Below are 23,349 nucleotides of genomic sequence, written 5' to 3'. Positions count from 1 at the left end.
GATGTTAAATAGAACCACAGAGTATGCACTATTTTTTGGCATGGCTTTTTCACTGAACATTGTTTTCTAACACTAATCCATGTTATATATAGCATCAGTTTATTCATTTTCTTCGCTGTATTCCACAGTGTGTATTTAATCAGTTTATCCATTTTTACTGTTGCTGGATATTTGTGACTTATTAACAGTGCTGCTGTCGCATGTTTATACTTGTGCCCTGGTACATGAAATTTTAAAGGTATGTTCCTAAGTGTGGACTTTGGTCACAGAGTTTATGTTCACTTCTAGTTGATCATGCCGAACTGTTTTCCGAAGAAGTTACACCAGTTTATAGTCCCATCAGCAGTGTATGTGAGTTCTTTTTGTTTCAATTCCTCTCCAATGGTATTGTCCTTTTTTTTTTTTTAATGTTAACTGGTATCGTGATGTGTAGTGACTTGTCTTTGTGGTTTGATTTGACATTTCCTTGATTTCTAATGAAGTGGAACCCCTGTCATGTATTTATTGTCCATTTGGATTTTCTGTTTTGGGAAATGCTTGTTCATATCTCTGTCTTTTTTTTTTTTTTTTTTTTTTGCGGTACGTGGGCCTCTCACCGTTGTGGCCTCTCCTGTTGCGGAGCACAGGCTCCGGATGCGCAGGCCCAGCGGCCATGGCTCACGGGCCCAGCCGCTCCGCGGCATGTGGGATCCTCCCGGACCGGGGCACGAACCGGCGTCCCCTGCATCGGCAGGCGGACTCTCAACCACTGCGCCACCAGGGAAGCCCTCTTGTCTATTTTTTATTGCGTTGACTTTTTCTTTTTGAGTTGTAATTCTTTATATATTCTGGGTATAGCCCATAGTTACATGGGTTACAAATGTCTTTTATTTTGTGATTTGCCTTTTCACTCTCTTAAAGGTGTCTTTTGATAAACAGAAGTTATTGTCTTTAGTGCAGCCCAATTTATTAGTCTTGTCTTTTATGGTTTGTGCTTTTTGTGTGCCATTTATGAAATCTTTCAGCTTCCAAGATCATAAAGGTATTCTCATATCATTTTCCAGAAGCTCTTTTGTCTTTCACATTTAGATCTACAGTCTACCTGGAATTGTTTTTTCTGTATGGTGTGAGATAGGGGTCAAATTTTATTTTTCCTCCTTATGGATGAATATCATGTACTTTTAAAAACCATCTTTTTCTCACCGTTATGCAGTGCTATCTTTGCCTTAAGTATCTACTGAAGCACAGGTCTGTTTTTAGACTTCCTCTCCGTTCTGTTAATCAATTCATTTATTCCTGTGCAATACCACACTTTCTTTCCTCTCCTAGCTTAATAATTCTTGATATCCAGGACAGCAAGCCCTCCCACCTTGTTCTTCTTCAGGAGTTTCTTGGTTATTCTTGGCCCCTTTCCATTTCTATATAAATTAGAATCATCTTGAAATTTTCCACAAAGCATTTGACTGGATTTGGCCGGGGTGGGGGGTGTCTTGTATAGCAGCTTAGGAAAAATTGACATCTTTTATTGACTCTTGCAATATATGTACATTTATGAAGTCTTCTTTAATTGTTCTCAGTAATGTTTATAGTTTTCTCTGTAGATTTCTTATATTTTTTAATTATAATTCCTATATATTTGATATTTTTGACACTGCTGTATAAAGTATCTTTAAAAAGATTATCCTCTCTTTGTTGCTGGCATATAGAAATACAGTTGAATTTTAACATTGATCTTATATCCAACAACCTTGCCAAACTGCCTTTATACATTCTACTCATTTATCTATAGACTTTTTAAAAATTTTATAACTATATAATTATAAGATCTGTGAATATAATCACAGTTTTATGTCTTTCTTTCCAAATTTTATACCTGTCATTTCTTTTTCTTGCTCTGTTTTACTAGTTGGGGAAGTGATAAGGTCACTTTCTGTTTAACATTTATCTTTGTTTGCTGTAACTTTTAGTTAGTTTGCTGTTTTTGGTAGTTAGTCCTCATCGGATTAAGGAAATTCCCTTCTCTTCCGAGTTTGCTAAGCCTGTCAATGAATGTATGATGAATTTTATCAAATACCTTTTCTGTATCTATTGAGATGATTATAAAGTTTATCTTATTAATGTGGAAAATTATGTTGATTTTTTTTTTACTGCTAATCAAACGTCTATTCTTAGAATAAGCCCAAGTCAGCTTTGATTTATAATATTTTTAAATATTGCTAGATTCAGTTTGCTTATCTTTTGTTTAAGATTTTTACATTTATGTTCATGAGTAAAATTGGCCCATAATTTTCCTCTCTCCTAATGTCCTTGTTAAGTTTTGGTGTGTTGAGGTTATACTGTCTTCATGAAATGAATTGGGGAGGTGACCCCCTTTTTTGTTACCAAGAAGAACTTATATGAGACTGGGTTTATTTCTAACTTAAATATTTAGCACAATTCACTGATTAGTCTGAGTGGGCATGTTTTAAATTATAGAACGTTAGGGGACTTTTCCACATCCTGTTTACTCTCACCCTGTGGGTATAGTCTTTTGGGATTTTAATTTTTAAAGTAAGGAACTTCTGTTAGGCGTTCCACCTTGTGCGCACTCTGGACTTTGATTTCTGTCCACCCACACTCGCCTTGGACATCTGTCTAAACAAAGGGTCTCGTGTTCTTTGGATTGGCCCATGACCTCAGAGAGTCTTGTTTTCCCTATCTTTGGAGCTTGGTGATTACTTATTATCTTGTAGTCTTTTTAATACTTTCAAAATTTTATTCAACTTTTACAGTTGTTTTTGGTGTGAGATTTGATCTAAATAACTTAGCTCACCATTATAGGGAATAGGAAGAACTCTAGTTAATTTACTTGAATTAACAGAAGAAAGATAACAGAAAGAATTGCTGAATGTCAGATAAATGCTTCTTTTCCACAAAAACTATGAGTTCCCAAGAGCTCCTTCTAAAGTTGGGGGTTGAGGTTGTGGATGTGAGGGGAGAGAAATTAAGGGATTGGAGTCATTACGTTGTTTATTTTTTTTAACTCCAGGTTTCATTTTTTGACAATCTGTTGATTCTCTGTTACGAAAAATTAGGAAATTATTTTCCTCAAAACACAATTTCTCAAATTTCATTGGTTGTATTTTCACTTTATTAAGATTAACATTCTGTTCTGCAGCTAATTCTCCTGTTATTTCACCTTAGTATTGTATAAATAGATTTGTACTTTTTGTTTAGTCTGGTTGCAGAGCATGGGCTCTAGGTGCGTGGGCTTCAGTAGTTGTGGTTCTCGGGCTCTAGAGCGCAGGCTCAGTAGTTGTGGTTCACGGGCTTCGTTGCTCCGCGGCATGTGGGATCTTCCCAGACCGGGGCTCGAACCCGTGTCCCCTGCAATGGCAGGCAGATTCTTTTTTTATTATTATTATTTTTTTAACTTACTTTATTTTATTTATTTTATATTTGGCTGTGTTGGGTCTTTGTTGCGGTGTGGGGGCTTCTCATTGCAGTGGCTTCTCTTGTTGCGGAGCACGGGCTTTAGGCGTGTGGGCTTCAGTAGTTGTGGCACGCGGGCTCAGTAGTTGTGGCTCTCGGGCTCCAGAGTACAGGCTCAGTAGTTGTGGCGCACGGGATTAGTTGCTCCGCAGCATGTGGGATCTTCCCGGACCAGGGATCGAACCTGTGTCCCCTGCATTGGCAGGCAGATTCTTAACCACTGCGCCACCAGGGAAGTCCCAATTCATAGTAGTTTTAAGGAAAGTCATTGTCATTATTTCAAAATAATAAATCAGAGTCAAAGAGCTTGGCCCAGAGAGATTTGGGGAGAATCTTCGAATGAATAGCTATAAGACTATTTAAAATGTGTCAGTTACTTACATATGTAAACATCTCTAATGTTCTTAAAAACACTTTTTTGATGAGCTGAGCACCTCACCTCTGAATCATATTTACGTTGTTTGATTTAAGTTGTTTGATGAACACTATTTTTCATAGATGGAGGAAAAAGTCAATTTTCTACTTTTCAAAGCTAGAAGGAGAATGTAGGTTGACAGAATGTATGTGGTAGTAATTGAGAATGGGTTCTAGAAACTGACTGCTGAATTAAAACCCTCCTCAGTCTCTCATTAGGAGATCGGAAGTCTGACACACTTCTTTGCCAGACTTCAGTCTCTCCATTTGTAAATGAGTTGTAGCAATAACAGTGTTTTTAGCAGAGTGCCTGGCATGATTTAATGCTCATTTTAACCTTTTATTCATCTTTATTTTAATTTAATTTATTATTATTATTATACACATATAATATGAGCCTGTAATTGTGCAGGCTAGGATTTTGAACAGAGCTGAGCAATAAACTTAAAGGTGTAAGGGTCTTCAGCTACAAAGACAATTTTAAATAAGCGTCCGGTGTAAATATGTTTTAAAGATATGGGTCTAATTGCTTTGGCCTGTATCAGATTACAAGGACATTTGAAAGCAGTCTGTCATCAATGGGAAGCCAAGCAGAAGATATTATTAGCAGCTTTAGTTAGGTGTGTGTTCAATCCAGAAAGATGGACCACGCACTGACGTTGGTCCTGTGCTTCTCTATTTAATTTTATAAAAGACTGGTAGGGAACTAGGGTAGCGGGCATCTTCCTTGAATGTTTTAGAATAAGAACATTTCTCTGTCTGTCCTCATCTGTTTAGTTATTTAATGCACTGTAAGTGACCAGAAGCTAAAAGATGCAGGGCAACATTCGGGTCTATTTAATTGTATTGGTCTTAGTTGACATCGTTCATTTATTTGTTTACTAATTTTCGAAATACTTTTTTCTTTCTGATTAACTCTTTTACGCTGTGTTCTTGTGTTTAAGTCTTCTAATGATTTATAAATAATTTGCCTCCCATGTGGCTGTGTAAAATAAAGTTTTAAGCAACAATAACTGTATTTTATCTTTTAAAGTTGTGCAATACAAAAAACAAGTAGTATGTAAATATAAAACAAATCTGTTAACATGTGCATGAGTACGTTTTGCCTCTTAAGGGATCGTCGAATTTGGGTTATATAACCAGAAAAACTCACTTATCCGTGTCCTTTAGGTCACTTTTTATCTGGTTATTTTAAAAAGTATGTGAGCTTTATCATCTGTGCTCCAGTATTTTAACTTATGTGTAAAAAAGCTAGCAGTAGCTTTTCTTGATCCTTCTGTTAACATGTTCTTGGGGAAAATATCTAATTATTTGAGTAGTTTACTACAAGCTTATTAATTTGGAAAATTGAAGATAGTACTAGCTACTTAGGGAACAAACAGCTGCCCTGCTGGTTAAAGCCTCAGGCCCCTCTCTGTGTCTGGAGGTAGCTCCTTATGTAACTCTTCATTCATTCATCCCTTACTGTTTCTAAAAAAATGATCATTATGTTTCCCAGCTTCCACAAGTTCAGTTTTTCAGACTGTTTCTCTTTCTCAGTTTTTTTACTTCATTCCCTCCCGGAAGACTCTAAAACAGAGCATGCAAGATGCTTTTTCATCCTAAGTATTTTAATTGCTTGATAACGCAGGGAAACAGGAGGATTATGCTCTTCTCCATTCCACCCTCACACTCCCCCTCCACCCCCAAAGCAGGGGAGGGGGTGGTAGTACAAAAGTTGACTATATCTCAGAAATCTGTGAAGTTGTTCCTGTGCCTACCTGATATATAAACACCCTTCCTCTCCTCCTATTTGCATAAAGATATTCTACTTTTTCTTAGATGTTCCCATTAAGAATTTTTAGTTCATTTTTAGAAATCAGTTGGGTGGTTATTCCCAGGTAGCTATTCTTCTGGATTTAATCCAGTAATGAATCTGTACCTGAATGAGGAAAAATCTGCCTGGCTCACAGAGGTTTCTCTCCAGGTTACACTTGTTCCCGGACCTATCAGTTACCCCTTTTCCTTTCTGTGGTTGTGGCCCCGCACCTCTCGTCAGTGGATTCTCTGTTCTAGCGTGGTTTTTCTGTAGCAACTCACCAGGCTGGCTGGATGCCCTTTTCATTAACTTTGGCGTCTTCCAGTATTTTAAGCCAGGTTTTGGCATAGTCGACTGCGTAGAGGTGCCCTCCTCCCTTCAGCGTTATCCTGCCCATTTTCAAGGCTCACGTCCTCTGCTGAGTCTCCCGCTCAGTTCCTGGTGCCTGGGTGAAAGTGGTCTTACACAGCGGTTGGAGATTGCTTGCTAGCGGTGCGCCTGAGGCAAGTTGTTTAACTCTGTGGGTCTCTTTTCTCATCTGTAAAACGGGGGCTTTAATACCACCCACCTCCATCTAAAGTATCAATGACTTAATGCGTTTTTCTTCTTTGTACAGAAGTTCTGAGGTAAGAAGTGCAGGTCTGGTATGGCGGTTCCATGGTTATCAGCAACTGTCTGCCATCATTAGTTTGTGGCTTCCATTCTCAAGGTGATCCAGAATGACTGCTGTGGTTATAAACATCACATGTACATTCCAGGCAGCAAAATGGAGCAGGAGGGCAAGGCAGAAAGGCTCACCCAGCTTTGTGAGAGGACCATATCCAAAAGTCACACCCTCTCAGTTTTGCTTGTATTCCATTGGTCGGAACTCGATAACTTGACCTTGCAGCCACAGAATATCAGGAAATACAGGTTTTTATCTGGGTACAGTTGCCACCTCAATGGAATTAGGATTCAGTTACTAACAAGTAAGGGAAGAATGAGGGTTGGGGAAGTAACAAGCAATCTGTGTAGCTCTACTAGAAAGGAGATAAGGCAAATAAAGTACTGACTGATAAATCGTAACGCCTCAGTGAATGCCAGGCATTTTTATGACTTTTGCTAAAAGGTCATATTACCAGCATGTCCCACTTTTTCTTATTCCTTTCCACCCATTCATATACTTTTCAGGGTAGTGATCTTTTATAATACCGTCATACAATAGCTGAAACTTACAGAAACAACCATAGATGATTTCTTTGAAGGGAAGAGCTAGGTAGGTAGTGGTTGCTCCCTTGTTGGAAAACCATTAGTCTCTGTGGAAGTTTCATCTCTTTTTGCTTCATTAGCAGTTCTTAACATTGGTGGAGTTGATATGTCTTTTTTTACTTTGATTGGTACATATTCTTTTTTTTTAATAAAGAGAATTAATTCCACTTAAAAATGCTTTTATTACATCCTTTAGTTAAATGGAAAGTCTTAGGGTGATACAGAATGAAGGTTGGGAATGATTTTACTTAATGCTTATTAGCCTTGCTTCATTAAAGCACCTCATTGTTAACTACCAAATTTTTAACTACCAATTTTTTTAAGCTTTGCTGTTTTACTATATATTCATCATGTAGTGAATTTTACAATACACAGATTTTTGTTCTATAATAGAGCTATAGTCGAGCCTTCTTTTCTTGCCTCTTATTAAGTACAATTTGCCTTATATCCAAATAATCTAAATTTTGATAAGATAGAAAAAAGAGGGAAGGGATATATAACTGGGAACCAAAATAACATTTTGATAAAGCCTGCCTCCAGGTTTCAAGGTAGCTGAATATTTTTATATTGAATCCCAATGTGTTATTTTCTGGCTGTGTTGTAACAAGTAAGCATATATGTGTCGTAAGTGCCTGTGGTTGCATTGTTTTGTTGTTTTATAAATCAGTCACCTGTGACTTTTAGATTCTTTTGATGTTTCTCTCCAGTAATCATCAACCTTTATTAATAATTATTTCTGCACACAGCTGTATGTAGTCTTTCCTTTTTTTTTATTAGAGTAGAATTGCTTCACAATGCTGTGTTAGTTTCTGCTGTAGAACCAAGTGAATCAGCTGTAGTGTACATACATCCCCTGCCTCTTGTGCCTCCCTCCCACCCCACGCCCCACTGCGCCCTGCGTCTTTCCTTTTTCTTTCCATGGTGGTTTCTTTAAAAATATCTATACATGGATAGAAAAGATATGCAAACCTCAAAGTAGTTTTCTTAGGATGTCTGCATGTATATTTAATTTTAATGTTTTTTTTAAATAAATCTAAATAAAAATTCATCAAATGGTATGGTACCTGAAGTAAATGCTAAATGTTGTAGTCCTTTGTAAAACCACATTAAGTCATAGAAGGTTATCAAACTCAAGCAACCATTGAGGTTAAAGTTAGTATCATTCAACAATTTTAAGAACCTTTAAAATTAGTTAATAAATCTCTTTTATAACGAGGCAAAATCAGTAGGGTGGAATTGTTTTTAAAAAAATCAGTAAATTTGCCCAATTTTACACTTTAATGATGTAGAAAAATATGTACTAAAGATTCTAGAAGGCCATAGTCAAAATTACTTCTGAAAAGTTGGCCCTTTCTTCAAAAAGAAATTTATAAAATTAACTAGATCTTTAAAAAAAATAACTAGTAAAACTTGCTTTTAAATGTAACTGAATATTCTGGAGTCCTTGGTTTGGAAAAACCTGCTGTACTATTAGGTTAACTGTGTTATATTTTATGCTAGGGAACAGTTTTTTAAGACAGATAATAAAGAAGTATATTATAATTGTCTAAGTCTTTAATATCCAGTTCAGTATTTTTTCTAAAATAAGTAGTAATTTAGATAAATTTAGAATTGCCATATTTTACGTACAGAATGCTTAATATTGTATAGTTTTTGCATTATTGGAAAGATTTAATTAAATTATTTATAATAGCTTATAAGACTTAGTGACTTTTGTTTGATAGAAACTCTTGAACTATTGTGTATCTTTGCAAAGAGAAGAAGTAGGAATACAGTCACCTCTTTATAAATCAGGCAAATTTAAAATTTCATCTTATAATGGATAAAGAAGATTTGGCACATATATACAATGGAATATTACTCAGCCATAAAAAGAAACAAAATTGAGTTATTTGTAGTGAGGTAGATGGACCTAGAGTCTGTCATACAGAGTGAAATTAAGTCAGAAAGAAAAACAAACACCATATGCTAACACATATATATGGAATCTAAGGAAAAAAAAAAGTTCATGAAGAACCTAGGGGCAAGACGGGAAACAGACCTACTAGAGAATGGACTTGAGGATGTGGGGAGGGGGCAGGGTAAGCTGTGACAAAGTGAGATAGTGGCATGGACATATATACACTACCAAACGTAAAATAGATAGCTAGTGGGAAGCAGCTGCATGGCACAGGGAGATCAGCTGGGTGCTTTGTGACCACCTAGAGGGGTGGGATAGGGAGGGTGGGAGGGAGGGAGACGCAAGAGGGAAGAGATATGGGAACATATGTATATGGATAACTGATTCACTCTGTATAAAGCAGAAACTAACACACCATTGTAAAGCAATTGTACTCCAATAAAGATGTTAAAAATAAATAAATAAAATTTCATCTTAGATATTTCCCTCTGCCCAGCACATCTTCCTTTATCCCCACCCCCTTGGTGTTTATTCACAGAAGCAAATTAATTTTAATATTAGCTTAAGCAAAATATGATTAGGAAAATAAGTCTGCTACAGAAGTAGCCATTGTATATTTCAAAGCTAAATACAGCAGGAGCGGGAGAGGGGGGAGGGATGGACTGGGAGTTTGGAGTTAGTAGACACAAACTATTACGTATAGTATGCATAAACAACAAGGTCCTACTGTATAGCACGGGGAACTATATTCAGTATCATGGGATAAACCATAATGGAAAAGAATATAAAAAAGAATGTATATATGTGTATAACTGAGTCACTTGGCTGTACAGCAGAAATTAACACAACATTGTAAATCAACTCGACTTAAATAAAAAATATTAAAAAGCTAAATACAAACAATTTCTAAGTTGCATGCTATTTTGGATAGTCCATATTACATTTCTGCTTTATTTGCAAGATAATTATGATTCAGATACTCAGATTTTAACCTTGACTGACATCATTGCAGTTTAAGTCATTTGATCATAATTTATTAGACAGGGATATCTTTAAGAGTATGGTATCATATATTATTGCTGACTGATTTTAAATTGCTGATAAAACAGCTGCAGTGATTATTTTGATCTTGTAGATTTTGTGCATGAAGCTAGAAGATAAAAGTCCCAAGAAAAACTCATTATATGTATTTTTAAACTAATAAAGTTGAAAACTGCATTTGCCTGGAGCAATTTAATTTAAAGTAGATTCTTGTATCTTATGGTATTCATCACAGTAGTAAGCGTGCATTTGTCAAAAGTTCTCTGTTCTGTTCATGTCTAAGTTGAAAGCCTAATTAATGTAAACGTGCATTTTTGTTCTTCATGGTTATGTCATGAAGGTACCTTTACACTGGATAAGATAATAACCAGTGCTTATGGGAAGTCTGTGATGGCTGAGGCATTTTACATGTAATTTAGAACTTAAGCCTTATAAATGCTCTATCAACTAGTCATTATTATCTCCATTTTACTGTGAGGATGTTGAAGTTCAAAGAAGTTAAGCGTCTTGCTTATGGTCATGTAAGCAAATTAGTGGAAGTTAATTGAATTTGAACCCAAGTCTGACTCCAGAGCCTGTGTGTGTTTCACTGTGCCATATTTTTTTCCTATGAGGAAAAATATGTCAATTCTGTGGACTGTATAAGTCATAAAAAGTAACCCCCCTTTTCAGCAAACCTGACATGTGAAAATCTAGATTTGCCAATATACAAATTTGGGATATTCTTTATTCTTGTGAGATGATTCATCTCATGTTCTATAAATGACACGACATGACATTTAAAATATTATTTGCTTTCCCAAAATTCAGCTGCTTTACTTAACATTTTAAGAATACCTGCATTGTGAAATTTTTATCAAGTGAGGCAAACCTGTATTTTGGTATGCTTTATTTAGCATGTTCTTCACGAATGCCTGTTTTAACCTGTTTAACACCAGGTTCTAGGTGCTAGAGAGATAAGTGACCTGCAAAAGCAGACGTAGTTCCTGCTGGCTCTGGAACTGGTATAGCTGGGTTTCAAATGTTGGTTCCACCTTTACCTCTCAATAACTGTATGATCTTATTAGCAGGTTCCTTAGCCCTCTTAGGTTCTTTCTTCATCTGTGAGAAGGAAAAATAATAGTACCTTTCTTAGGGTCATCGTGAGAATTAATTGAGATAATATATGTGCATAGCATGATACCTGGCATGTAATAAAACAATAAATGTTACCTTTTTATCTTAAAAATAACACTTTAAATATAAGTAATTTTCTTTAAAAAAAATAACTGAACATGCTTAATTGGTATCATGATCTTCAGTCTGGGATGGTAGTCATCTTTTTTGTATCATTTGAAAAGTCTCATAAGTGTTTCCCTTCATTTGTTCTGCACACTGCACACATTTTAGAAATATAGTACACCATAAGCTATGTGTTTATTTTTAATATTTTAAGGGCAATGCCAGAATCACTGTGTGGTGTAATTCCAAATACAGGCGTATATATGTTTGGCTCATGGCAAGTACAGTAACCTATTTTTTATTACCTTTCTTCTGAAAAAGAAGATGACGAGTCACTTTGTGATTTATTCTTTGGAGCAATATTTACTTATGAGAAAAGATTTGAGGAAGAAATTCTTCATTGACTGCAAACAAAAATGTTATGACAGCTTCACTCTGACTTACAGTTGGCATTTTGTATGATTTCTTGAATTTTTTGAATGGAAAGTATTTCTAAGTTTTTTTTTTTAAATAGTGAAATTTAAAAACTAGATACTTTCTGTACACTTACAATATTTAGGCACTTGAATATGTAAATACAAGTTCAGGTAATTTTGAATTTAAAAAGGTACATTTATGAAAAGTTACACAAGAGTTATCAATCTAGCCATATTTCCTTGTAGATTCCTAAATTGTTTTAGGATATTAGGATTTATCAAAAGCTTGAGGAAAAATTAAATGCATTCCAGAAACGATTTTTTAGAGATATACAAAAACACAAGTGACAAATTTCTTTAAGTAATGGTTTCCATCAATAATTTTGTTATAACAGTTAAACTTTCTTTTTGTGAACTGATGCAAAAACCTCACTTATAATACTTCTAAGGCGATTTGTTCAGCTATATTTCCTGTAAAAAGAGATGTCAGGGCTATTTTTATTATCTGTAATGAAACCCTGTTAGAGAAAATCTTGCTTTGACATTAAATCACTGCCCTTTTTTTCATTACGAAGTCTAATGCCAAGGAAAAGTCAACTTGTAAGCTGGAGAGGTATATAAACAGTTCAATTATAGTGACTGCTAAAATAGATTTTATTACTTTTTTCTGTTTTCATAGTTCTTTTAAATCTTGATTAAGCCATTTTTAAGTACATAAGAGATAATTTGATGCTTTAATAGAAACATTTTTTTCTTATAATACAAAAAGAAGATTGCGTGGTTGATGTAGAGATTTTTGTTTTTAATGTGAATTTTTAAAGGACTTTTTTGTACAAGAGATTTTTAAATATTTCTTTTAGTATGTACAGCCAACATTTGTATTACCTCAGATGTTGTAAATGGGAAGTCATTTTTACTTCTGAGAATGAATATTAGCTTTGCTGAATTTTTATGTGTAAGCAAACTTTTGGCTTATATGCTAACTTATGTAACCTCAGTCAAGATTTTCAGAAATACTTTGTTGAAGTTTATTAAAGTTAAGATTTAATTATCAGTTTTAATGGTTAAATTTTAAAGGAGCGAATTTAAGATGTAATTTGTTCTTAGAAGCCAAAGAAAATAAGTGGCATAGAAATAAATGATTTAGCTGTTCTTTGGGAGGAAAAAAATACACTCACATTTAAAGCTAAGTTTCTAGATTATTTAATTGAGAGCCATATATAAAACTTAATTTCCAAAAATACCTTCTTATTTAGTATGAAGCAAAAAAATTACCACAACTCACTGAGTCTGAGTTTTAGCATCAAAAGAGGTGCTGAGAAGAATAAAGTTCTTTCATAAGGATGTTTAGTGATGTTCATCTAATATTTTTGAGCTTGAAAAATGAAGATAGGACGATTCTGAAAATGAACTCTTTCATTATTCTAATACCATGTACTACTGTATTGAGACTAAGTTATCCATGCTGTGTTGGAGCTCAGCCTGCAAAGAAATGAATTGGCTGATTTTTGTCATTTGCAAGTCCAGCCAGGGTTACTGCAGCCTGCCAGTTGATCACATCAATGCATAATTTTGTGTGAAGTCGTCAAAAGGTACTATTTGTTTTAAAAGTGACACATTTAACTTTTTACTATAATTATTAATACAAGCAAAGAAGTTAGTAGTGCTTTCTTTTTTTTTTATTGTCATCAAGCCGTTTTCTAGGAATTTTCAGCAATATATCAATTCAGCTGTAATTCTAGTATGAAATACAGAAACTATGAACAAGCTTTTGGTGCCTACCGTTAAAAATTAAATCCATAACTTTAATTCTTACAATCTCATTTTGTTTCACCACAGCTCTGTTTTAGTAGATCTGCATATCTGTCTTGGTCTCAATGGTTAAATTTACCAGTTCAGTTTTCTTTGTAGATTTTTGCCATGAGTAGCAAGGATTTAAAATCTTACAGTCCCTTAAAATATTTTGTTACCATTTACTTGAAAGAACGATAGATAATGTACATGCTTGTTCATTGTGCAAATACTTAAGACATTCTGATTGAAAGACAGCTTAAGGAAAAATAAACAAATAGCAAAAGCATTCAGTCTTTATTTACAATATGTAGAAGATCACTGTTTTCACTTTAAGTGTACGAGTCTGATCAGCAGGAACACCCTAGAGAAGGACATCTTTAGCGATAGAATTTACATACCGTTAGCTCACAGTAATTGATTAGCAGCAGGTCTCTGAGTACAGAGCTAGCTGGGCACGTTATTTGGGATGCCTTTGATGCTGTGGTTTTCCGAAGCTTGCTGGCTGCATGCTTGTTGCCTTTGTTCGTGACACAGGTAATTACTTGATAAAATGAAGTGCATCGCTGTGAACAATCGACCCTTTGGAGCAATCCAGGCTGGTCAGCAGTCTAAAACCACACTTCAAGGCCATCATTATGGCCTCGAACTTAAGAGTTTCCAAGGTGCAGACAAAGGTGTTGTCTTCCTTCAGTACAAGTCGAGTGCCATTTTCAGACTTTATGAAGTATTTGAATTGAATGATGTTTGACGATATTGAAAACTCCTCTGGAAAGCCATCCAGCCTGCTTTTGGACACCAGAACAATGCGAGATTTTATTTTTGATATGAAATCAGGAGCATTACAGAAGATTCTCAGTCCTTGTGAGCGATCATGGTTATCTGTTATTTCCAGGAAAGTAGTCTCCCTGGGTGTTAGCTGTTCTTTTTCCCACCTGGACTTCACTTCCTCCGCCAGTCCCTTGAGCTGAAAGAATTCTGCTTCTTGTGCGAGAAGTTGATTTTCTCGAAACCCTTCTGGCAGTAGAAGTTCTCCGTTTCGTAGGAAGTTTAGAACATGCCTGAAGAGGAGCCCATCCCTGTCTATGAAATAATGACCATCGGCATCAAATGGGCAGAGGATTTTTCCATTTACTATACCTTCAAGGAAAGTGTCTGGGTACTTGGTCAGTGTTTGTTTCTGAGTAATGTATAAGTATCCACCAACATTGAGGGTCATCAGGGTGGATTTGCAGTTCTTTCCCTGGTCAGCATCTTCCAGGCTGTTGTGTTTCCCTTCATACTCCTTTTCTTTTTCTCTTCTGTTTATTTTACGCTCCATTTTTGAAAATGCTATTTCAGCTTGTTCTTCTTGGCGTTGAGATTTTTTAAAAAGAAACACTACCACACAAACACGCCTTTATTCAGCCCCAGCCTGGTGATGGAATGGAAATGCTGGCAGCGTTGCCTGTGCTGCCAGCTCGGTTTTGCAGTAGGTGGCGTATCAGCTATGTATGCAGGAGCTTTCTGGAGTAAGAGGGGAAAAAGATAATTTGCATTTAACTGTATCAGGGAAGGAACTCGCTGTGAAAAGATTTTCATGTGTATTCTTTGAAGTAATGAAAGTTACTGAATAAATTGAATTTCCTATTGGCAGTTAAGCAGTTACATATGTTTAATTCTCCAGCTAAGTGTGAATTTTTATCCACTTCTAAATGTCTTTTAAGTTATTAATCAGGCAGGCTTAATAATGAATAATAGTGTCACCTTTTGGAGAATAATGTATGTTGAATTAGTATCATTTTTTAAAGTAAATCCTAAGTAGGAAACCCAAAGACAAAGGACCTAGGTGTATAGAAGTTTTTCTCCTAAAAAAAGTCACACATTTCACAAGTGGTGTAGTCATTTTAGAGACGCAAGTGAGAATATTTCAACCTGTTGTTTGTGACATTGTACTTGAATTTAATTGGATTTGCCTGTGATTCTGCTTTGTGGATCTTTAGCGAGTGAGAAGAAATTTTCTTCATGTCCTTTAACAAAAGTCTCTGTTATTTTGGCTTTTTACCCTAAAGGTAAAAAATCAAATATACAGGTTTTATAGTAATCTTTTTTTTTTTTTGGTTAAGATTTCCTATGGAAAATTCATAAGCTTGTTTCACCCTAAACGTGCTTCACTGCTGAACAAAGAGTTGGACTGCTGTGGAAAATACTGTAACCGTGTGTCTGTGTGTTTGTGTGTGTGTGTGCACGCAGGCATGTCCTCCCTCGAGAAGATAACAGAGAGACACATTCAAAATACCTGCTGTAAAATAGTGTCATGGGCTAAATTAGTTGGATTTCTTTTGCCGCTGTTGGTTTTTTTTCAGTGTTCACATAGGGGGAGAGAAAAGACCAAAGCCTAGCTGCCCTTTTTTTTTTTTTTTTTTTTTGGAGCTGGAACAGTGTGAGTGTGGTGTTTTTTTTCCCCTTTCTTTTTTTTCCTCCTTCCACTGTGACTTGCCTTCCAAAACATTTTAGGGATCTTGAGTCTTCGTTTCTAGAATTTAAAGACCCAGTGGTAAGAAGTGTGAGCGTTGTCCCCAGTGCACTATTATTTGGCTGATCTACCTGCCAGATTATTCTGAGGAGCTGCATTGTCCTCAGAATTAGACTTTAGATTTTGTTAAATTGATTTATATTTTTATTACATTAAAGGTATTTGAAATTTTTTCAACTTTGTGTTGATAGAAATATTGGTACAGATTCTTCTAAAAATGCTTGCCTTGCATTTTCTCTAAACAATGTTAGATTTTCTTCAGATATAAAAATTTTACTTTTAATTATAGCGCATTTTGAATTTAGTATTTACGTATCCTTGAGCTCATCAAAATTGCATTGAAATTAAACTAGGAATCTAAGACATAACATTCTTAGGGCTGAGTTTTTGCTTTGAGACCATGAAATTGAACCAAAGGTAAGATTGAATTCTCGAGAGTTTTTAGTGTTTTATATAGAACTTTACAACTTGTTAGTAGTAAGCCAACATTTTGACTAAAACTTCCTCTCAGTACTGCATCATTTAAGAAGAGTTTACTATTATATTCTAACAATTTCATATGTGTTGATTTTGTGGTTTTGGAATCGGGTCTTACCTGTGGCTATGACTTTTTCTGAAATATTGAACAGATTTGGGGGGTACAACTTTAGAAATGGAATTCTTGTGTTAATAGTCAATGCACGTGAGTAGTACCATGTAATGGCAAAACCAGCAAAGGCATGCCAGTTTCATTTACAGTTATAGTCCTGTGTCAGTGAACTTCGTGGGACACCAGAATCAATAGAACATAACTGTAGTATAGTGGTGGAGACTGTGCTAGAATTTTCTTTGTATGTTTAAATAAGGTGATATAGTTGAATTCTATGTAAGGCTTAGTCTGCTTCCTGATACACTGTTTGGCCTGTTTATAGACGCCTTCCTGGGGGAGCCCTAAAGCTAGTGCTGCTGGAGGATTTGCTTCCATGGGGTGGGGAGGTGAGGTAGGACTGGAGGAAGTTGGACTGCTGATCCCTTCAGCCATCACCCCCAGGGCCACCTTACACTTGCAGACTTGCTCTCTTCTGGTTTCTGGTTTTTAAAATTCCTGGTGTGTGTTCTTTGTTTCTGCTGGCTTGCCTTGACAGACATGTGCCTAGACATGTGCCTCTAACCCGTGACCGCTCTTTCTCTGTAGACTTCACTCTGATGTTCTTGGCTTCTGCAGACCTGACCTGTGTGATTTGTTTGCCAGCCGCGGCCTGGCAACAATAGTGTAACAGAAGCCTTGTCGACTGGAAGCTGATAAGGACTTTTCTTTTATGTCCTATTGCTCCCAGCTTGCCGTCTTGAGAAAGAAAAATGGTACCCAGTAGGTCCCAGCTTCTCTGCGTTACTCCACTCCATCCCCATTAAAGCAAGATGATTGCAGTTTACAGAAATCACGGGGCTTTGTTGATCATTGCTGCTGTGGTGGTTCATATGCCCCTTAGGAGAAAGCCAGGTTGTCTTCTTTTTAGTCTTTTTTAAGCTTATATGTACCTGCTTTGGGGGGCTGTAGGGTGGGGAGAGTCATGTCAGTCAAGTCCACACATCCCTAAAACTGTAAAAATGGTGCTTCAATAACTATTCCAAGGCAAACATCCATGGTTTATGTGACTACATTTCTCTGCCTCACTGCAGATACCAACTGGAAGTAATCAATTCAGTGGTTTCAGCAGAAAGGCTTAACCTACACATCAAAGGTTAGCTCGCGGGCTTCCCTGGTGGCACAGTGGTTGAGAGTCCGCCTGCCGATGCAGGGGACACGGGTTCGTGCCCCGGTCCGGGAAGATCGCACATACCGCGGAGCAGCTGGGCCCGTGAGCCATGGCCACTGAGCCTGTGCATCTGGAGCCTGTGCTCCGCAACAGGGGAGGCCACAACAGTGAGAGGCCCGTGTACCGTGCAAAAAAAAAAAAAAAAAAACTTTAGTTTCATTTTGAAATATAAAATTTCTCTGCAAAATTAGATGTTGTCTTGTACTGGGCTTCCATCCCCACAAGTACTACCTCACTACCTTATGGAGCTGACTGACCACAGTATCTCACCACCTGTGCAGAGTGCTGAAGTCCTCCTAGGACACATTCAGTATAGCCTTGGCAGGAAGGTGATGTGGATGTGTAATTCCAGTCAGGTGAATAAGCTTGTAAATGTTTTGCAGTGTTGAACTGAGTCTTCAGAGAAGCCCAGGAAACTTTGCTGCATCAGCAAATTTTTAAACCTCACTTGAGGAGTGTAGAAAAGATGAAAACACTTTGTATCAAAAGGAGCACAAATAAAAATGACAGACTAAATGAGAAGTTCTGGCAAAATTTCATTCCACGTTTCTTTGCTTTTCATTACAGAGGTAATCTTGAAAACAATTTACAAATTACATTAATTCATATTTTAAATGTACTTTGGGAGATGAGTATTTCAGGGAAAACTGTATTTTATAATTCTGTAGGCAGAAGTCATTTAAGTTTTTAAAAATGAGTTTGCTTTTCTTTTTTTGAAGTGCAGACTATGCATTATTATTCACTGGAAAATTTTATTGTAACTAGATGAGCAAAGCACTTCCGTGAGCCATCAAATGAACACTGAAATTATATTGTGTAGAACTCATTTTTATAGTGCTATTTGGCAAAATGGAATTTTGCCTCCTCTTTCAGAAGGAGATGTTTTAAGTTAATAGCCATTGTCTACAATCTCAAAATGAGGTTTCATGACTTTGAAAAGTTGTAAAGTTAATATTGTTATGAAATCAGTAACCCAAAGAGTCTCTGCTGCTGATGCGGTGTCCTACCAATGTCCCTCCTGTTATCATCTTGATTTTAGATTCTCTTGTGTCTTCAGTGATGACATGGTGTTGAGGAGAGAGGGGGTCCTGAACCAGCAGGATGGGATATCATGGTTCATAGGAGGAAATGGAGTTCTTACACAGTGTAGAGTGATTGCAAATCAGGGATGGAGAAGTCTATCATATTGCACACTTTTTCACATTTAGCATTTCTGAAATCAGGGTACGTCTTAAAATCATTGGCTTGTAAAATTCTCATGGTAGTATTTTGTCTTTCTTGGGGGCACATAAAATGATGGTGACTATTACAATTGATGGTATCTTAGATTTGATGAAATATTTGAGCAGTTCTGTAAGCTGTTATCCCCATACCACCAGAAAATAAAATTACCAGAGATACAGGAAGAGGAAAAGATGTAGGGGAGAGGAGGAGAGAAATATCAGGGCAGTAGTTCTCAACCCTGGCTGCTGCATATTAGAATTATCTAGCGAGGTTGTAAAAACACCTCTTGCCCGCACAGTGCAATTAAGGTAGAATCTCTGACAGTGGGCCCAGTAGTTTTTAAAAAGCTTCCCAGGTGATTCTTAGGATCAAGCAGAGTTGAAGAACTACCATATACAGGAAATTGATGAGCTCAGAAAGGGGAACTTATCCCAAAGGAGTTCTTAATAATGAGGGCATAATTTCTACTCTGTAGTTATGAGGATCACTTACTATTAAAGTGTCTTGAAAATTGTAAAGAACTAAATTAGTATGTGGTATTACTGCTGTTCCTAAACATGGTGAAGAGAACAGGAGTTATTGAGGATGAAAGTAATGAAACTTGAATCATATTCAGTTGATTTAAAAATGTGTCATCAGATGGTCTATATTAATATTGTATCCCTCAACTATATTACAGGCTTTCTAAGTGCAGGGGTCTGTATTTTTCTTCCTTTGTACCCCTCATCACATCTAGCACAGTGTTTCGCACTATTTAACTGTAATGAAGCACTATAGTAAAAGTCTTTTCTCCAGGAGACTTAATCTTTCCTAGAAGGATTTGTTTTTCTGTCCATTTAATCATATTTGCTATTGTTTTTGAATTCTCTCTAATTTCAAGTGCAACAGCCAAAGCTGCATTGCACCCTTTGATGAAGGTCTAACTAAGACAAACTATCACAGTACTCTGATTTTCCTTTTCATTTATTATTACAATGCAGCATTACTTCATTTTTTGAAATAAAACTATATTTTATTTCTGGGTTTTATTCAACCTCTTATTTTTTTTTCTTTATCCATTTGTCTATTTTTTTTTTGCGGTATGCGGGCCTCCCACTGTTGTGGCCTCTTCCGTTGTGAAGCACAGGCTCCAGACGCACAGGCTCAGCGGCCATGGCTCAGGGACCCAGCTGCTCCGCGACATGTGGGATCTTCCCGGACCAGGGCATGAACCCGTGTCCCCTGCATCTGCAGGCGGTCTCTCGACCACTGCGTCACCAGGGAAGCCCCCCGTTTGTCTATTTTTTGTTAACATCTTTATTGGAGTATAATTGCTTTACAATGGTGTGTAAGTTTTGCTGTATAACAAAGTGAGTCAGCTATCCATATATCCCCATATCCCCTCCCTCTTGCGTCTCCCTCCCACCCTCCCTATCCCACCCCTCTAGGTGGTCACAGAGCACCAAGCTGATCTCCCTGTGCTATGTGGCTGCTTCCCACTAGCTATCTGTTTTACATTTTGTAGTGTATATATATCCATGCCACTCTCTCACTTCGTCCCAGCTTACCCTTCCCGCTCTCTGTGTCCTCAAGTCCATTCTCTATATCTGCGTCTCTATTCCTGTTCTACCCCTAGGTTCTTCAGAACCTTTTTTTTCTTTTTCTTTCTAGATTCCATATATATGTGTTAGCATACAGTATTTGTTTTTCGCTTTCTGACGTACTTCACCCTGTATGACAGATTCTGGGTCCATCCATCTCACTACAAATAACTCAATTTCATTTCTCTTTATGGCGAATAATATTCCACTGTATATGTGTGCCACATCTTCTTTATCCATTCATCTGTCGATGGGCACATAGGTTGCTTCCATGTCCTGGCTATTGTAAATAGTGCTGCAGTGAACATGATGGTACATGACTCTTTCTGAATTATGGTTTTCTCAGGGTATATGCCCAGTACTGGGATTGCTGGGTCATATGGTAGTTCTATTTTTAGTTTTTTAAGGAACCTCCATACTGTTCTCCATAGTGGCTGTATCAATTTACATTCCCATGAACAGTGAAAGAGGGTTCCCTTTTCTCCACACCCTCTCCATTATTTATTGTTTGTAGATTTTTTGATGATGGCCATTCTGACCGGTGTGAGGTGATACCTCATTGTAGTTTTTTGTTTTTTGTTTTTTTTTGCGGTGTGCGGGCCTCTCACTGTTGTGGCGTCTCCCGTTGCGGAGCACATGCTCCGGATGCGCAGGCTCAGCAGCCATGGCTCACGGGCCCAGCCGCTCCACGGCATGTGGGATCTTCCCGGACCAGGGCACGAACCCGTGTCTGCTGCATCGGCAGGTGGACTCTAAACCACTGCGCCGCCGGGGAAGCCCCTCATTGTAGTTTTGACTTGCATTTCTCTAATGATTAGTGATGTTGAGCATCCTTTCATGTGTTTGTTGGCAATCTGTATATCTTCTTTGGGGAAATGTCTGTTTGGGTCTTCTGCCCATTTTTGGATTGGGTTGTTTGTTTTTTTGCTATTGAGCTGCATGAGCTGCTTGTATATTTTGGAGATTAATCCTTTGCCAGTCGCTTTGTTTGCAAATATTTTCTCCCATTCTGAGGGTTATCTTTTCGTCTTGTTTCTTGTTTCATTTGCTGTGCAAAAGCTTTGAAGTTTCATTAGGTCCCATTTATTTATTTTGGGTTTTATTTCCATTTCTCTAGGAGGTGGGTCAAAAAGGATCTTGCTGTGATTTATGTCATGGAGTGTTCTGCCTATGTTTTCCTCTAAGAGTTTTATAGTGTATGGCCTTACATTTAGGTCTTTAATCCATTTTGAGTTTATTTTTGTGTATGGTGTTAAGGAGTGTTCTAATTTCATTCTTTTACATGTAGTTGTCCAGTTTTCCGAGCACCACTTATTGAAGAGGCTGTCTTCTCTCCATTGTATATTCTTGCCTCCTTTAGCAAACATAAGGTGACCATATGTGTGTGGGTTTATCTCTGTGCTTTCTGTCCTGTTCCATTGATTTATATTTCTGTTTTTGTGCCAGTACCATACTGTCTTGATTACTGTAGCTTTGTAGTATACTCTGAAGTCCGGGAGCCTGATTCCTCCAGCTCCGTATTTCTTTCTCAAGATTGTTTTGGCTATTCGGGGTTTTTTGTGCTTCCATACAAATTGTGCAGTTTTTTTGTTCTAGTTGTGTGAAAAATGCCAATGGTAGTTTGATAGGGATTGCATTGAATCTGTAGGTTGCTTTGGGTAGTATAGTCATTTTCACAATGTTGATTCTTCCAACCCAAGAACACGATGTATCTCTCCATCTGTTTGTATCATCTTTAATTTCTTTCATCAGTGTCTTATAGTTTTCTGCATACAGGTCTTTTGTCTCCTTAGGTAAATTTATTCCTAGGTATTTTACTCTTTTTGTTGCAATGGTAAATGGGAGTGTTTCCTTAATTTCTCTTTCGGATTTCTCATCATTAGTGTATAGGAATGCAAGAGATTTCTGTGCATTAATTTTGTGTCCTGCTACTTTACCAGATTCATTGATTAGCTCTAGTAGTGTTCTGGTAGCATCTTTAGGATTCTCTATGTATAGTATCATGTCATCTGCAAACAGTGACAGTTTTACTTCTTCTTCTCTGATTTGGATTCCTTTTATTTCTTTTTCTTCTCTGATTGCTATGGCTAAAACTTCTAAACTATGTTGAATAATAGTGGTGAGAGTGGGCAACCTTGTCTTGTTCCTGATCTTAGTAGAAATGGTTTCAGTTTTTCACTGTTTAGAATGATGTTGGCTGTGGGTTTGTTATATATGGCCTTTATTACGTTGAGGTAAGTTCCTTCTGTGCCTACTTTCTGGAGAGTTTTTATCATAAATGGGTGTTGAATTTTGTCGAAAGCTTTCTCTGCATCTATTGAGATGATCATATGGTTTTTATTCTTCACTTTGTTAATATGGTTTATCACATTGATTGATTTGCGTATATTGAAGAATCCTTGCATTCCTGGGATAAATTCCACTTGATCATGGTATATGGTCCTTTTAATGTGCTGTTGGATTATGTTTGCTAGTATTATGTTAAGTGTTTTTGCACCTATGTTCATCAGTGATGTTGGCCTATAGTTTTCTTTTTTTGTGACATCTTTGTCTGGTTTCGGTATCAGGGTGATGGTGGCCTCGTAGAATGAGTTTGGGAGTGTTCCTCCCTCTGCTGTATTTTGGAAGAGTTTGAGAAGGATGTGTGTTAGCTCTTCTCTAAATGTTTGATAGAATTCACCTGTGAAGCCATCTGTCCTGGGCTTTTGTTTGTTGGAAGATTTTTAATCACAGTTTCAATTTCAGTGCTTGTGATTGGTCTGTTTGTATTTTCTGTTTCTTCCTGGTTCAGTCCAGAAGGTTGTGCTTTTCCAAGAAATTGTTCTTTTCTTCTAGGTTGTCCATTTTATTGGCATATAGTTGCTTGTAGTAATCTCTCATGATCCTTTGTATTTCTGCAGTGTCAGTTGTTACTTCTCCTTTTTCATTTCTAATTCTATTGATCTGAGTCTTCTC

At 36.9% G+C, this 23,349-nt stretch overlaps 2 protein-coding genes across 2 annotated transcripts in view; one reads left to right on the top strand and one right to left on the bottom strand.

Moving 5' to 3' along the window:
* GTF2F2 (general transcription factor IIF subunit 2) overlaps positions 1 to 23,349 on the top strand; it is a 152,262-nt gene that overhangs the window by 47,936 nt on the left and 80,977 nt on the right. The gene's annotated exons all lie outside the window — the stretch shown is intronic.
* KCTD4 (potassium channel tetramerization domain containing 4) lies at positions 12,406 to 15,276 on the bottom strand. Its single transcript, XM_059995946.1, has one exon. It carries the CDS (start codon positions 14,598 to 14,600, stop codon positions 13,821 to 13,823), a length of 780 nt encoding a protein of 259 aa, XP_059851929.1. The 5' UTR covers positions 14,601 to 15,276; the 3' UTR covers positions 12,406 to 13,820.

The sequence above is a fragment of the Delphinus delphis genome, chromosome 18 (genome assembly GCF_949987515.2).
Source record: "Delphinus delphis chromosome 18, mDelDel1.2, whole genome shotgun sequence".
Classification (NCBI taxonomy): domain Eukaryota; kingdom Metazoa; phylum Chordata; class Mammalia; order Artiodactyla; family Delphinidae; genus Delphinus; species Delphinus delphis.
Note: the sequence above shows the minus strand (reverse complement) of the source record. Positions and strands in the feature narration are given on the sequence as shown.